This window comes from Centroberyx gerrardi, chromosome 16 (genome assembly GCF_048128805.1).
Source record: "Centroberyx gerrardi isolate f3 chromosome 16, fCenGer3.hap1.cur.20231027, whole genome shotgun sequence".
NCBI lineage: Eukaryota > Metazoa > Chordata > Actinopteri > Beryciformes > Berycidae > Centroberyx > Centroberyx gerrardi.
Window position 1 is genome coordinate 15004105 of NC_136012.1, and position 16623 is coordinate 15020727.

The 16623-nt window shown below is 39.2% G+C and overlaps 1 protein-coding gene across 1 annotated transcript; it reads right to left on the reverse strand.

The window, feature by feature from the left end:
• Positions 1–1326: 1326 nt before the first annotated feature.
• On the reverse strand, positions 1327–14306 carry cdhr2 (cadherin related family member 2). Its single transcript, XM_071916485.2, has 28 exons — positions 14280–14306; positions 14115–14165; positions 13929–14018; positions 13289–13378; positions 13073–13195; positions 12387–12530; positions 11729–11804; positions 11467–11576; positions 10940–11152; positions 10657–10806; positions 10079–10237; positions 9872–9933; positions 9477–9720; positions 8446–8685; positions 8288–8357; positions 7587–8171; positions 7301–7372; positions 6807–6856; positions 6537–6688; positions 6289–6385; positions 6089–6177; positions 5803–5871; positions 4761–4896; positions 3072–3193; positions 2452–2565; positions 2217–2288; positions 1735–1798; positions 1327–1567 (listed from the first exon to the last, which is right to left on the reverse strand). Exons 1-28 carry the CDS (start codon positions 14295–14297, stop codon positions 1421–1423), a joined length of 3609 nt encoding a protein of 1202 aa, XP_071772586.2. The 5' UTR covers positions 14298–14306; the 3' UTR covers positions 1327–1420.
• Between the last annotated feature and the right edge of the window lie 2317 nt (positions 14307–16623).

The window sequence follows — 16623 nt, forward strand, 5'->3', positions numbered from 1 at the left end:
ATGGCCCTATAGTTATACAGTACAATCTTTCTCTTTAAGGACTGGTAGCTGGAGGTCGTCTTGTTTAGGATGAAATAGCAATCTAAATTGATCTAAGTGTCAATCACCTTGATCTGTGTATGAGAGGAATCTCTACCATTAATGCAGTCTTTTGGATGTCTTTTATTCTGCATATAATTTTGGCGCAATATTTTGACTTAAGATATGTGTACTTTGTATTGTGAAAATAATAAAGATGTGCTTATGACAATTGTACAATCATAACCACTGAGAAAAGTAATAATTCCCAATATGAGGGTATTCAATCATTACTACTTAAGTTCATTATCATGATTAGTGATTCTGTTGTAAATTGTGTGGTGAAAATGATTTTAAATGTGTTTCAATTCAGAGGTCTTTTAACCAGTAGTTACAGTGTCATTGATGTTGGTGTTTATACATTAACCTCATAAATTAGGCAGCAAAACCACATTTGAAGAAATTTGTTTTATTCAAAGATTGCACTTGTGTTACATTCATTTATACACCAATACACAGTGAAACACTCAATTGAACTTTCAATCTGCCTCCACACAACTGTATGAAAGCTATAAGTCACATTGCGTCTTTATTGCGTTTTATTTCAGCAACTAATATCTCAAGCGCAAAGCAAAGAGAGACCAATGAATCATGCAGAAAGTTCAACTTTTTGGTCGATAAAATGAGTGATTTCATTCACACATTGACGGTATGCAATATTCTTTTTTCTCCAATGATGATATTCCATATTTGTCTTTTTAAGAAGTGTATCAATTGCAACAAACTCCCCTATTGTATTGTGTGTTGACAAAATGCAAGGCATAAACAGGAAATTCAAATCTATTTCAAAGCAAACCAAACATTTTTTAAACCATTGCATAATATATTAAGAAAAATAAAGTGATTCAACATGTGCAACAACAAAGATTTGTTCTGTTTGTTTTCCCACAGATGTTCAAGCTTTTATTCATTTTTCAGTGTCTAGATGTTGGCTTATATAAAAACAACAGTATGGTAGAAGTTTTTGGCCAAAACAAACAGGCCATGATTCACACTATACACTAAAAACCAGATTATGTAAGATCACTACACTATGTGGTAGTGTTAAATTATCAGGGAGTGGTCATCTGAAAATAAATACTGCTGCTGTTGTACAAGAAACTCCCATTTTAATTTAGATTTTTGTTTTTACCTGAATTGAAAGTTGATGTGGTCCTTTATAGGCTAAGCAACTTTCATGGCCTTAGGTCCCATAAGTCCCATGCAAAATCCATACCAGAATTTCAAAAATGCATTGCTGTAAATCTGAAAATAAGGCTATTTGAAGACACAAAGTCTTCATCCAGCAGCACTTTTGTCCTCCTGAGGCCTCTGGTCGGCGTCTCTCCCTCCACCTCGGCCCTCACAGGTCTGTGGTGCTGAGCGTGGGGTTATCAAACGCTAGATGAGTGTTGTCAGGGCCTTTCTTCTTGCCCCGCTGGGCGAGTGCAGCCCCCAGAGGCTCGATGTACTCTGGTGCCCCGTTGTCCTCGTCCTCCTCTTGGATCATCTGGTGAGGAGGAGCAGACGCACTCGTAAACCACCAATTATATTCAGCAAAGCATTGTTCAGCCAATTCAATGCACAGAAAAAGATTGTAATAATCATTCAAAATAGGACAGATTCTAATATGCATGTGCACCGATGACGAGGATGGATTTTATAATGTAACCTCACCATCATAGGCCTTGTATCCTTGTCAGACATGGTCATGTCAACGTTGTAGTCCAGAGAATTGAGGCTTGGGTGGAAAAGAACAAAGAGCTTTTAATGCGACCTCCATATGCGCAACGAAGAGTAGTGTCAATATAGACAGATAACCATGATGCAAGTTCTGCGAAACTCTTACATCACTTGAGAAAGAGAGAAGAGAACATGCGGGAGGTTTTTTTCTGATCTACCTCAAATTAGTGTTTAGATTTCTGATTAGCATGGAGGCCACGTGTCATGCGGGGAATTACAAGCCAGTTCTCCATCACAACACGGGAATCATGCTGTCGTGAGCACACTGTGACAAAATGTTCAACTGGAATCAATCCCAGTTTATTGCTGCGTAGTGGAAAGCAAGGTTTCCATGTCACTGCGAGCCACTGTGGAGAGAGAGCTATCTATAGACAGCGGAAACAGTCAAGACAAGGTTTTTTTTTATTTTTTTATACCTGATTCTGTCTGCATTCATGTTTTCCTCGTCCGTGGCTGTGTCGATGTTGAGGTTGAGCACAGGATTAGCTCTGTCAGCAAACAGTGACACACACACACAAACACACACAGAGTCAAAAACAAATCACATTCCACATCAGTATGTTGAACATGCTGTGATGAGGATTTTCCTGTCGGTGTCCTGGAAAAGGTTGACTGATTCCTTATTAATGCAGATGATGTGGTTGTCCTCACCCCTCCATGGTGTACTTGTTGGTTCCAGGGACCACAGGGCCACTTTTCTGGTTCTCAGACGCCACCGTGGCTGCAGAGTTCATGGCTTTGGCTGCCTTCAGCTTCGTCCTGTAGCTGCAGGGTCAAGGGAGTGGATTAGTGAAACAGACACAGTGCCTATCGCAGTCTTTTGATTAGATTGATGACAGTTGGGACACTTTTTGAGATAACGGAGATGGGCAATGTGGTTAACAGTGTCCCGTCCTCTCCCGTCCTGTCATGTCATGTCCTGTCCTGTCCCGTCCTGTCCTGCCCTGTCCCATCATGTCCCATAATGTCCCATCATGTCCCGTCCTGTCCTGTCCCATTATGTCCCATAATGTCCCATCCTGTCCTACCCTGTCCCATCATGCCCCATCATGTCCCATCCTGTCCTGCCCTGTCCCATCATGCCCCATCATGTCCCATCCTTTCCCGCCCTGTCCTGCCCTGTCCCATAATGTCCCATAACATCCCGTCACGTCACGTCCCGTCACGTCCTGTGATGTCCTGTCCTGTGATGTCTTGCCCTGTCCTGTCCTGTCCGTCTTTCTATTTTGAGAATCCAAATCCCTCCACTTCCTCCTCAAGTCCTGTCTTACGTTCTCCGGGTGCACAACAGGGAAGTGGTGAGGACAGCCAGCACGATGATGAGGCCCGCCACCATACCCAGCAGGCCGTATATAATAGGGTTTTGTTTTGGATCCTCCACAGTGATAGCTCCCTGAAACACAAACAGAGAAGAAGACGGATCTCAGAATAAAAGACCATACGCCTCTCCTCATCACACTGGTGTCTGTAGAACTTTGAAGCTTCTTTCATTTACATTTTACACCGTCATATTTGTCTTTTTATGAAACGGTTAGTTGTGTTGTCCCTGTTGTAATAATGATACATTTTGTAAGCATTCCTCACAAAAAACGCTCAAAGTAAAACAAAAACATATTTCTGTCTAATAATACAAACAAATAGATTTTGGCATCATTTGTGTATGCTCAATCGATCGTATTTCAAACATGAAGAAACTGTTTGCTAATTTGACCCTAACCCTAAATCCTTCAGTCAAGAAATTATGAAAGTCAGATTATTGAAATAAAATGTACATTTGTGTAATGGAAATGTGTGGAGGACATTTCATTTCATGTCTTTTGTAATGTTAAATAATTTTTACAGACCAAATTTTTGACAGTTTTGTGAATGTTGCCAAAACCAAACATTGCTAATCTGAACTACTGTCCTGCAGTCAGACTTTGGTAGCCAGTTAAAATGAGCCGTATTCCTTCCAAACTACACAAAAACAAACAACCAAAGGCTCCAGGAGTAAGTTTTGACTCCCCTCACGACAAATAAAATCACACTGATTTGAAAGGTATGTTATTTGTTGTCAAGGCATGCCATGGAAACCTATTTGTCTAGGAGTTGTATGTGTATTTAGGACCATTTCTCTCTATGTAATATATGAAAGGGCACAGAAATACTTCAGTTTAGGACAATCGTTAAGTGAAGATTGGACTCAACAGAGAAAAATCTGTGCCTTGGAAGCAAAATAACGTATAATCAGTGTTGTGATAATTAATAAAATAGGTCTTCATTTAAGTGTTCTCAGGCACAACAAATGTATGTATCATATGTATTATAAATGTTTGAATCAGAATCGTTTTGAAGCAATATTTAATCAATTTATGGAATTATATGTTTTTCATTTTCTGCTACCAATGAGGCTCAATATGTTGCAGTTTTGCTCAATATGTTGCACATTTGCAGAAAGCTTTCAAAGAAACAGATTTTCCTCATTAGTGCACTAAAGCAAATATTTCTAATGGGTGTTTCAGTTTTTTTTTATTCATTTAGATCAGCGCTCACTACACACAGGGTTTTCTCCTCAATGATTTGCTATTAAATTAGGTGTGACGACAAATTCTGATACTAGAAAAAAAGACAAAAACAAACAAAACACAGTGACTGTTGCCGTCAACAGTAGCCTCACTGATCTGCTTCTTGCTTTAATTAAGTCAAACTCTGGAGTTCTCAGACTCGTTGTCCCGTAAAAAATCTCTTCCAGCAGACTGAAAAATTATGCATCAAACACAGCAGGAGAACAAATCATGGAAATGATAAAAGAAAGCAATTCACAAAGGTCATGCAATGCTGCATTTTTACCATTAATTTGTTAAAGATAGATATAGAGAAAGTGCTGCTAGGGTTACCTGTAAGTATATCATGACAGAGAAAAAGACACATGCTATCAGAAAATAAGATAAGAAAATAAGATCTAAAACTGCCATACTTACAATAAATGAGAGGCCAAACTGGCTCAGTATGAGAAAATGTGCAGGATCTGAGAGCATCTTTTCCACAGCATCATAAGTAACGGCAGTCCCATTGGAGTAGATGAAATACACCTCCATTATAGTGTCACTTAACTCCCTGAGAGAAGGATACAACTCACTCCAATCAATGCCAGGTGAAAGAGAGAAAGTGCAGACCTAAGAAGATAATGTGAGCTGTGGCAAGTTCCAAGACAAAGAATCATTACAGTTGTCATCTACCATCACAAAGTAAATACAATGTGGACATTATAGTCTCATTGTTACAGGGAGGTTGGCACCACCTAGTGGAGAAACTTAATATATGTAAGTGAAAAGCTGAAGATTTTCCTGTTCCAGTTTTTCTTAATTGTTCAAATGCATTTGTAGAAACAACAGTGCAGATTTTAGGAACAACTGACACAAACAAAACTGTTTTAGTTTGCAAAACAGCAAATACATATTCAAAGTTTAATACTGGTTTTTTTTAGGTTTTTTTTTTAAATTACATACCATTAACAAAATGATGATACTGATGTCTAAAAATCAAATGAAATGAAAAACGGACATCTATTTTCAAAGCAGTATGTCAATTTTAGAGTTTACAGTTGCAACCGCGTCACCACAATTAAAATCAGTGAACATAAAATTAACTAAATGTTTTAGGCTGCAGTGTCAATATTTTACATTTCTATTCAACAACATCTCGACTTTCATTGGCATTAGGCCATAAAATATCATCAGCCTCAGATCTTATATTATATAATATCATATAATATCATATATATATATATATATATATCTTATATTCTCCCTCTGTGATCACTGTGCCAACGCATTTGTAGTTTGTAACCACAGTTACCAGAAATGCATCTGAACAATCGAGAAAATCTGTCAATTAGCCAAAAACGCTAGACCAGTAGTTATATTCACAAACTGTAAAAGTAAAGCCAGGGAATTTAGTTTGATGTTGGATGATTTGGGGTTAGTGTGATGCGAACATGAAGATGTTTGATCATTTACTCACCTGGATTCTGCACTGACAGACCTGATAGCAACAATGTCAACAGCAGCGTTGGTAGCAGCAGTAAGCGCTCTGGGAATGGAAAGACCAGATAAATGACATAGCAAACATCAGACCCAGTGACAAATGTGTCAGGTCAAGTGTTTCTCAAATGAAAAAGTGATTAAAGTAATTCTTAAATAATCCTCTGCCATCAGACTCAGTATATACCCATCCTCTCACATAAACACGACACTACAGTAGCTAATTAGCCTACTAAATTACAGTATATCATGTACAAAAAACATACGTTTCGATCTCATCGCGTTTTGCTATAACTTCTGAAACGGGAGATGCAAATCGAAGTTCCATTTTAAATGATTCGTCAACCGTGAAAATCTGCAACATAAAAAGAACAACAACAGAGTGCAGTCATATGTCTGTCTCCACTCAGACGGGAGACTGCTTGGTAATGAATGAACATCCAGTTGCATGATTTCAGTCACTCACCTCCACTACAGTGCTTGCGGAGAGGCCACCTTTGTCAGTTGCGGATACTGTTACCAAATATTTCCCTTTCAGTTTGTCACTAAGCTCTTCAATCGTTCTGTTGAAAGTTGGAGAAATTACTCGAGACACACAATAAACATCAAAGCTATGATTTAAAGATGCACTGGAGAAAACCAGCTGCAAACGTATAGGGTGGAGTGATGCTGCATGTTCCAATCTGATGCTGACGGATGACATTGTCTACTCACTGAATCAAGCCCACATAAAGTTCCCGTTGCTGTGTGGTGACGACCCCGAACACTTTCCTCTCAGGAGTCGTGCGATTGTCGTTGTGAAGGAAACGCACTTCTTTTACTTCAAACGTTATTTCCTTATTTATTCCAGAATCGCGGTCCGTAGCCTAAATGTAGCGAGTGATACATAAAACACATTTAAAGAATACCAAGATAACATCTCAAATATCTCACTAACACATCAAAATAATGTTGTTGTTGTTGTTTTTTTTCATTCATACTCACAGTGACCGCTGCAACTGATGTATCCTTACTTACAGTTTCCGGCACCACAACTAAAGACCAAAGAAGGAAATCGGTATTGAAGTTGCACTGCTGAACTAGTATGACCTACTATCAGTGCACAGTTACACCAGTAGTTAATTATAATATTGTGCCATTTTTTTTTCCACAGAAAAGACAAAAGTGAAAGTTAAGTTTACACATACACTGCAAAACACGTCCATCTTAACAAGTAGTCTTATATTCTGTTTTAAAATCGTATTTTCCAATGGTTGGAAATAATTGTTCTTGTTTCCAGTGTGAGTATCTTCAGCCAGAATACTCCACCAGTAGCAAGGAAATGACACTTGATTCAACAAAATTACTTAAAATCAGTTCATTTGCATTGGAAAAATGTGAAATTATCAAACTCAATTGTCAGATTTTTCCACTTGTTTCAAGAAATATAAGGTTGTAAGACTCAGCACTTGATTAAATGACTTCATAAATACACTCACCAAATACAGAATTTGAGGGAATGAATTCTGGAACATTGTCATTGATGTCCTCAATATTGATCACCATTTCTCCTGAAATTATTTAAAGATTATTTTGGGGGGGAAATATTCACAAATACATTGAAATTCAGTAAAAATAAAATAAAAAATAAAATCCCTCAGCAGCCAAGTTGGACTGGAAGAAGGATACAGTGGGACTACTTGTGTGCGTGCATGTTTGTGTGTGTGTGTGTGTGTGTGTGTGTGTGTGTGTGTGTATTTGATCTATCATAGATCCAGCGCTGACCTGATGTGACACTGTTGTTCTCTCCTTTCTCTGTGTACTTGTCCTCCACCTGAGCCTTCATTATCACCTGGTCGCACAGTTCATAATCCACGGTGTTCTCTGGGTTGACTATGATTTCCCCCGTGGGCTCCAGTAGAAACCAGTCGCAGGGTTCCTCTGTGCCTTTGCATCGGCATGTAGTGGACTCCAACACGTAGACCAGTGAGTGGTTTCCGTCCCTGTCCAGGGCTGTAAAGTTCCCAACAAATCCGGCGATGGTGGTGTTCTCATTCACTGTCAGGGCCTCGGCAGGCTTGAACTCGGGCCTCTCGTCGTTCACATCCAGCACCTCCACCTCCACCGTCACAACAGCTTTCTTCTGTCCCAGATCCGCCGCCTCCACCCGCAGCGTGAAGTTCTTGTGAGCGCTCTCGTAGTCCAGTTCGACGTCCGGGTCCACGGTGATGCTGCCCCTGTAACCCCGTTCCTCTGCGAAGGTGCGGATCATGAAACTGCCAATGCTTCCGTCGATGATAGTGAAAGAAATTCGGTTAAAGCCTGCGGTTTGGTCCAAATCCTCAGCATGGACAGAGCCAACATATGCACCTGTTGGGTTGAAGAAAAAACAAAAACACATTTTTGAATCCAGCTGTGTACACACAGTACATGACACACAGTTATGTAGCTACAATTGAAAATCCTTTGCCACATGAAACACTTACCTCTCACCCCTTCCTTAACAGAGAATTTGTAAGACGCTGCTTTAAACACTGGAGTATTGTCATTGATATCCTGGGATGAATCGACAAGAAACAAGGCAATTATCAGCATCGGTAGCAGCATAGTACCTGTAATCTGGTGGAAATTGCTCAAGACTCACCTTTACATCGATGATAACTTTGACCATGCTGGACAAGGCCGGGGTGCCCTTGTCAGTAGCGGTTACGTTCAGCTCAATCCTCCCCATCAGCTCAGGGTCCAAGGCCTCGCAGTTCAGCTCGCCGTTGTTTCTCAACACACCGGTGTTAGGGTCAATGGTGAAGTTATCACTGTACCTGCTTGGCACAATTCCATACACAATTTGGCTGTTTTCCGTCTCTGGGTCATCTGCATCAGTAGCCTGCCAAAATGAGGGGGCATTTGAAGAAACAGTAAAAAAAAAACAAAAAAACGAAGTTCTTGCTTCTTATTTCAATTACAGGGTTTATTCCATCCATAAAATAACAACAAAAACAATTGTATAATTTTCATAGCAGATTATGAGGACCAGCTGGTATGGTCTTCATAACCTTACACAAAGATAAATGCATTGATGAAGTACTTTTCTTGTGGTTAGCCTATTCCTTTAACATGAAACCTCTGGGTCAATTTGGGTTCATGGCTTTATAGTGAAATTGCTGGGGAATCAGGAAATCAGAAATTGCATGCTGACTTAACATAGCATAAAAACTGTAAAATACCTATGAGACAGAAATATTGGTCACACTTTGTTTGGATAGTACAATGTTGATACTTGACTTCCTATCAAGCGACTATAATGTGTCACTATAAAGTCTAATGTCTACTGAGTTTCAAGTGATACTCATAATTGTGTGGAAAGTAGTCTATAGATATTCAATGTCTGGGCTAGGGTTAATGTTAGGGTTGGAGTTAATGTGAAAAATAGGGTCAGGTGTAGGACTGGGTTTAGGTTTAAAAATGGGGTCAGGGTTAGGCTAAGGTCAGTTTTAGGGTTACATAGTCTGTGGAGATGCACCAAATAGGCAAGTGGCACTTTGTTGAACATCTACTTTTTGTCACCTGATAGTTGAGTATCAACAATGGACTATCCAAATAAAGCGTTACTAAAATATTTACATTTTACTGAATTGTGCTATTACTTGAAATCCACCTGTGGACATGGATAATTACCTGTATTGAAAGTTCAAGATTTTCACCCTCGTCAACAAAATCCAGGTAAGGGTCTCTGTTGAAGACTGGTGTCTTGTCGTTGATGTCAGTCAGTATGATCTCCAGTACTGCCGTGCCGGGGTTGCTGCTTGTGTCCTTGGCTTGCAGTGTCGCTGAATACAGAGATCTGACCTCCCAGTCAATCAAAGTGCTGTTTTTCACATAAATTGTGCCCGAATTTGGCTCCACATCAAAATAACTTCGTCTGAAACCCATTTATATGAAAACAGAAACACAAATGATCAACTGTGCAGTAGTATGTGTCAGTTGCAAAGACAAAGCAAGGATAAAAGATTGTTTCAAGTATGGACTGGCTGCATTTACAATTACCACGATTTTACTCAAGGGAAACATACATGCTTTCTGGAAGAAGGCTGTAGGTGATTTTGCCTTGATCCATTGTGTCAGGATCCTCTGCCTGGGAAAACAAAAACCAGTGTGTGCTCCTGTGAGTACCAAGTAGCCCTCAGTAATGTCAAATTAGTTAGTGCAATACAATCAAAGGGTTAGTTACATGTAAGTTCAAAGTGTTTACGTGTGAATCAAGTGTGTAAAGGACTTACAGAAATTTTGGCGACTATTGTGTCATCAGGAGAGTGCTCAGGCAGACGCAGCTTATAGCTGTCCTCGGGGAATTTGGGGTTGTTGTCGTTGGTGTCCTTGATGTTAATAGTAACTGTGGCAGTAGAGCAGAAGCTGGTGTCTTCATCAGTGGCAATCACCTGCACCATAAAACAAGCAAACAAAATACATCAGACTTGTCAAGCATTTTACACATCGCCAATATAATAATATTGATTTCAAGCAGATTCATTAATTAATTCATAATGTTATTCATGTAATTGGCAATTTATTACACACACTGCTGAACGTCCTGCACATTATCTAACCATAACTGATGTCCCACATTATCTGGGTAGAAATAGTTTCATGACAACAGTCTACACACGATCTCACCACCTTTGTGATGCGTGCCAATGTTTCCTTCTTAATGCCCGTAATCACCCTTGGTGTAACAGATCTTAAAAGCTTTCCCCCGTCTTATCGCTGTAAAACCTGGCTCACCTAAGCTGGGATAATTGTGGTATTGGCATTTGCACTGGCTTGATACAGCATTTGTGCCTTTTCTGCCTCTCCTTACCTGCACAACCATCTGCTCTTTTTCTTCAAAATCCAGTTGCTGGGACTTGATGACCACAAGACGAACTGGGCTTTCTGAAATGGCAGATGGAGGATCCACAGAAAACACCTCCTTGTCAGCTCCCTCCAGGGTTAGTTTGATTCTCGCACTCTATACAAGCCAAAAGAAGATGATTCATGCTTGGTCATTAGCATCACTCATCTCGTCATTTATCTTATTCTTGGCACACACACTCTATGAAAACCTAAGTTGAGGAGTGTCCCGTTTGTGTGGTTTATCTGACCTTATCCAGATCTTTGACCGTCATGTTGATGACAATACTGCCCAAAGAGTTCTCAAAGGTCTCTCCTACGAAGTTACTCTGCTTTACACACTCTTCCATATCTGCACACATGTAAAACTCGGGCTTGTTGTCATTTATGTCGATGATGGTGATCTCTACATCTGCAGTGGTGCTGGCTTCAGCCCCATGGATGTTTAGATTGGCCTCAGTGGCCTAGAAATAGAATAGAATAGAATAGAATAGAATAGGATAGGTCAGTGTTCCAAACCTTTAAACACTCTATACTTTCATTATGCAATAGGTCATGTTCACTACAGCTTTAAAAGCTTTGAAAAAAATTATAAGGACAGCAAAAACTGTTACGCATTCATAAGTTCTAAACTGTACCTATTGACATCAATAGGTACAGCGCTCCCAACCCCACTCCCACCGTCAACACTGATTCTATGTATTCTTGTATAAACTTGTTTCTTCCTGATTCTCCTCCTTATTCTTATTGGTTGTAGTATTACTTGAGAAAACTGTACCTTGACAATCAGGGTAACACTATCACCAATGACTTCTCGGTCAATTTCTGAATTTACGGATATGACACCATCTTTTTGTGAGATGTTGAACAGGCCATCTGCTGTGGAATCTGTCAGGGAAACACTTTCAATAGCAACATTTCCATTTCCATATAAGAAACTAACTAACTCACTCACTCACTCACTCACTCACCCACTCACTCACTCACTGCAAACAACTTCAAATTGTTCTAGTTGTGTTCTTCAAATTGTTGAGGCTCACTTTCAATGCTATAGATCATATCATCATTGATTCCTCTGTCTTGGTCTATGGCAGTCACTTCAAACACAGACAGGTCCTGGCAAAAAAGAAAAAAAGATATATATTAGATTTCTGAAACTAGAACCAACTGAAACTCTATTCATTTACATGCATATGGCTACTAAATGCAGCGCAGGCGTACTGCACCTAGATTCGGCAATCTCATGACATCACACCAGAATTTGCAGCAGCTTGGTCACACATAATGGGTGTGAAAATGTTTTTAAAAACTGGGCTCATACAATGTAATGTGTCAGGTCAGAGTTAACAGCAACTTTGACACACAAAATGAATGTGAAGATCCAAAAAAAAAAAAACAGTGGGCTTGTGTGATGTCTGGACATATACTTTACTATGATATGCCATACACAGCAGTTCTCCACTTTTCAAAGTCATCATCTCATTCGCATCTCATTGCAGATTTGAACATCACCGTTAGACCTAGAGCTGTTATTTTCTAAACATTTCAATGCATGGTGGAACATATTACATCATATATTAACAGTTAATCCCTTTCACTTCCTTTTCAATCGCCATTTGAAAATAAACATCAATCCAGTTTATTATCTTTTCCAGTGGAGTACTATCCTCTCCTTTGCATCGAGTTAGCAGCACTTACCAGACGAGAGCCTTCTTGAACTCTGGCTGTGTAAGGAAGACTGATGAACTGTGGATCAAGGTCCGGGACGTCCAACACAGTAATGAAGGCAAAAGCAATGCTTGACTGGTTCAAGGTTTCACCCATGTACTCACCTCCACCATCCTGTCACGGGACACACAATGTCATTGCAATTCAAAAGTGTTATGTAACATGCTATGGATGTTTTTAGTGTGCCATAGATTGGTTAAGTGATTAATTACTATTGAGTAAATAATAGATCAATTAAAATACAATTTATGAAGTCATTCATAAATCTGCGTTTTGACCCAATTGATAAAAGTGTACATAAAACAATTAAAATCGTAGTTAAATCAAAGTGGTAATCTCCAAGATGTTTTGATTTGTTTACTTTGGCAACATGTTTGGTGATAAGTGGTCATTGCTGTGGGGTTTTTGCACTTTGCAGAGATCACCAGTACTGTGACATGGCTATGTATATGTATATATATATGTATATGTATATGTATATGTATATATATAAATATATGGCTAAACCACAGTGGTTTAGCCATATATTTGGTAGCCAGTTAGTTGGCAAACACAATCACGTATTATTGCTATACTACATTCTGTCCAGACAGGCCTCCAGACAGTCAGTAAAGGGAAAATATATAGTATCATCATTGTATAAGAAACATACTTACAGACGCATTTATCTTTAGCCGATAGAAAGTGTCCAGAGAAGTAAAATTTAGTCTTCCATTTAGTTTGACTTCACCGGTACTCTCCATGATGCTAAATAGACTGAACCCATCGCTTGGAATAACCTAGAAATGACAGTGTAAATGAGCCTTAAATAAATTTCATGGAATATCACAATAAAATACTAATGAGATACAGGGTTTATTAAGAACACTTACTTCATCAATGTTGTATTTCACGAGAGAAGCAACTCCAGTGTCATCATCCGTGGCATGGACCTTCAACAGAGACGTACCTACGGGGGCATTCTGATGAATTGGAAGGGGAAAAAAAGAAGAAGCAGAAGCACAAAATCAAAAACAATGATGCCTCTCATTGTTGACAATAACTAGCAAATTCTGACTTCATGAGGGGTGACAAAGTTATGCTTTTCTCTTACAGAAACGTAGAGCACAAGGTGAAACACAGATCATGCATACATAGGATTGGCTGCTCACATTAGCCTCCTCCTGAACACTACCTACACTAAAACAGCACATTTTTACAGAAATGTAAAGATACTTAGGAACAGTCACATTGTACTCTGCCTGGGAAAATGCTTTATTGAAAAGCCCTGTACTAAAATGATCTCATATTCTGTGAAATGCCACTTCATTCATAACATAATGTTCATCACATGTGATTCATCACAGGAAATTGCTACTCGCTACAGACATTATCAAAGCTAAAAGGGGATTATTCTTTGTTATTGAATTGTTAAGCTGCTGAATAACAATAAAATAACACAGACCAGCGTAACAAAGCTGATGTGCAGATGGATAAGGAAAGTGTTCAGTAACTTAAAGATGTTCAACTTACTTCTAAGACATCAGCATCATATGTGGACTGCTCAAATATGGGCCTGTTGTCGTTGGCATCAAGTAATATTAGCGTTATGTCTTTGACAGTCTGAAAGAAAATGCATGAAGACCAAAACTTCTATGAATACAACAGAACAAAATGAAATTGAAATTGTTGATGAACACTCACTTACATTTCACTTACTGTATATTGAAGATCAGAGGCAGTAACTGTGAGTGTCAATACAGTCTGAGCCTAAAAAAACAAAACAAAATGAAGTCGATGACAATTTAAAGTTTTCGACTGTTGTGGCCTATTTAAAATATTGACAGCATAGTCTGGGAAAATTCAAAGCAAAAACAACCATACCTCTCTATCTAGCGTCATGTGGACTGATACAATTCCAGTGGCTGGGTCAACTCTAAAGAAGCTGGCAGTCGTCCCGCTGAGTGCATACTTCAATGGGTCGTTATCTGCATCAGTTGCTTCTATAGTAAATGCATAACCACCTATGACAGCAACAGCAGGGGGACAAAAAATTTCAGCAGTCAATGCAAAACATATATACTGATGCATGATATCACATAGGTGAAATAAAAGCTGTGAAATAATTACTTGGACTGCGTCCAGTCTTTCAAACCAACCAGCAACCACAAATAATACATACATACCTTTGGGGATGTCTTCACGCAAACGTTCAACATTATTGTGGATCTCAGGCATGGTAGAGGCTGTAGAAAAACCAGAGTTTAAATCTTACATAGTGTGATAAAGACATGGAGACACAATGACAAAATTAACTGACTATACTCACCATTAGTGAAGCTAATAAGGCACAACAGTAGTATGCTTCCTGCAATCCTCCCCATGTCTGCCACTGAAACTAAAACATAACAAAGGAAAAAAAAATCAATTAAATTGGCTATGACATTTCCAAGAAAATTGTAACATTTAATTTTTCATCTGTCACACCTTTCTAGACAATTACTGGCTACAGATACAGACACTGATATCCAATGCAACATGTAGCCTATAAAATAATTCCACTGTGTAAAACAGAAGTATTATCAATCAAGTACTTGATGATATTTAGTTTTTTAGCCAATTTCACATAAGTAAAGGCAATTGAACCTACATTATGTGAAACGATATTTAACAAGTATTGATTTTTTACATATTGACACTGTCAAAAATCTAGGTAAATCAGTTTTTTTTCAGTGATTACTTAGAATATGAAATGACTGAACATCATGTGGAGCATTTTATTATTTCTTATACAACTTGATATCTCCCTACTTCCTCAAAAAGCAGATCAACTTTGATCTGTGATTATCACAAGACAAATAAAATTGTAGCCACCAATTATACAATACACAATGCTTCCCCTTGTAACATCCAAAACAGTAGCACAATTTCTATATTTCGTATATGAATCTATTCTATATTGTTGTTAGTACATATATTTAGAGGAACTGCAATTGCCTTTTACATGATAGTCCATAGGCTATATGGTAACTGAAACATCACACTTTACGTTTACTAGTAAAATAAATCTGATTCACACTAACACACACACTAAAAAAGTCGGCAAAACTGTGAATAAACTTGTGAAGTAGGTAAATCTGATATAAAATGCAGCACAGTTAGACTTACCAGACAACATTCAGACAGCTGCCTCTCCCTAAGTGATGTCTAGATGAGACCTTTGCCTTGTCCTTCTGCCTGGTGATTGTCGTCTCCCAGCTGTAAATATGAATGATTAACAAGCACAAGAAACACACAGCCAATAACACAGCACTAAAACCTCCTCCCTGTTAGCAAAAAGCCACACCAAAGCTGCTTACTGATTACAGCACGGGATCTGTACTCCTAAAGCCAGGTGGATGACAGTTATGCTATCTAACCAAATGTCCTGGTGCATGACACAGCTAGGGACATAAGTCAAATCAATCAAATCTACAAATATCATCCAACTGTTCTGATTTACTCTCATACCACACGCGCACCACCAGTTCCCTGTACATGGAGGAAATTATGGCTGCGTCCGCCTGGTGAGTAATGAAAGGCAGGCCCCAGCAAACTTTCTCACCCCATTGGCTGTCCGGCCCCTTCACCAGCACCGCATGGCAGTGTGCCACACTGGGGTGACCAGTGTCCCGCCTGGGGAAGGGGAAGACACATACCAGCGCCCCAGGAACATCTGAACTGCTCTTTTGTTTGAAGGGGTGCTTCTGTTGTCACGGCATTAACAGCAGTCACTTTGCTTCTACTGGGAAAACGTGACGTGACCTGATTCTAATACACGTCTCATCAGAACCAAGCAGTGGACCAATGCCTTTCTCAGCAAGCACAGATCCATCCACCTCCCTAATGAGCTCTTCCCAATAAGCCCCCCTCCCCATTTGGCCTCTCCTCGTAATTAAAGGGCACCACACAAAGGATTATCTCCTCTAGTATCCACTGGCTTCATTCATAATCAGACATTTGCCTCAAAACAAAAGCACGACATTACACCTCTTTACTTTGACAGAAAACGTACAACAATACATCATCATCATACAGAATCATACAGATCATCATACAGAACCAACTGGTTCACTGAAAAATATTCAGCTGTTATTCACAAACTGTATTGAAGAGAGAGAAGTGAAAATTCATGAGGGATACAAGCCCAGGGCAGACGGAGGTCGTTTTTTGTATTTTAAAGATTATT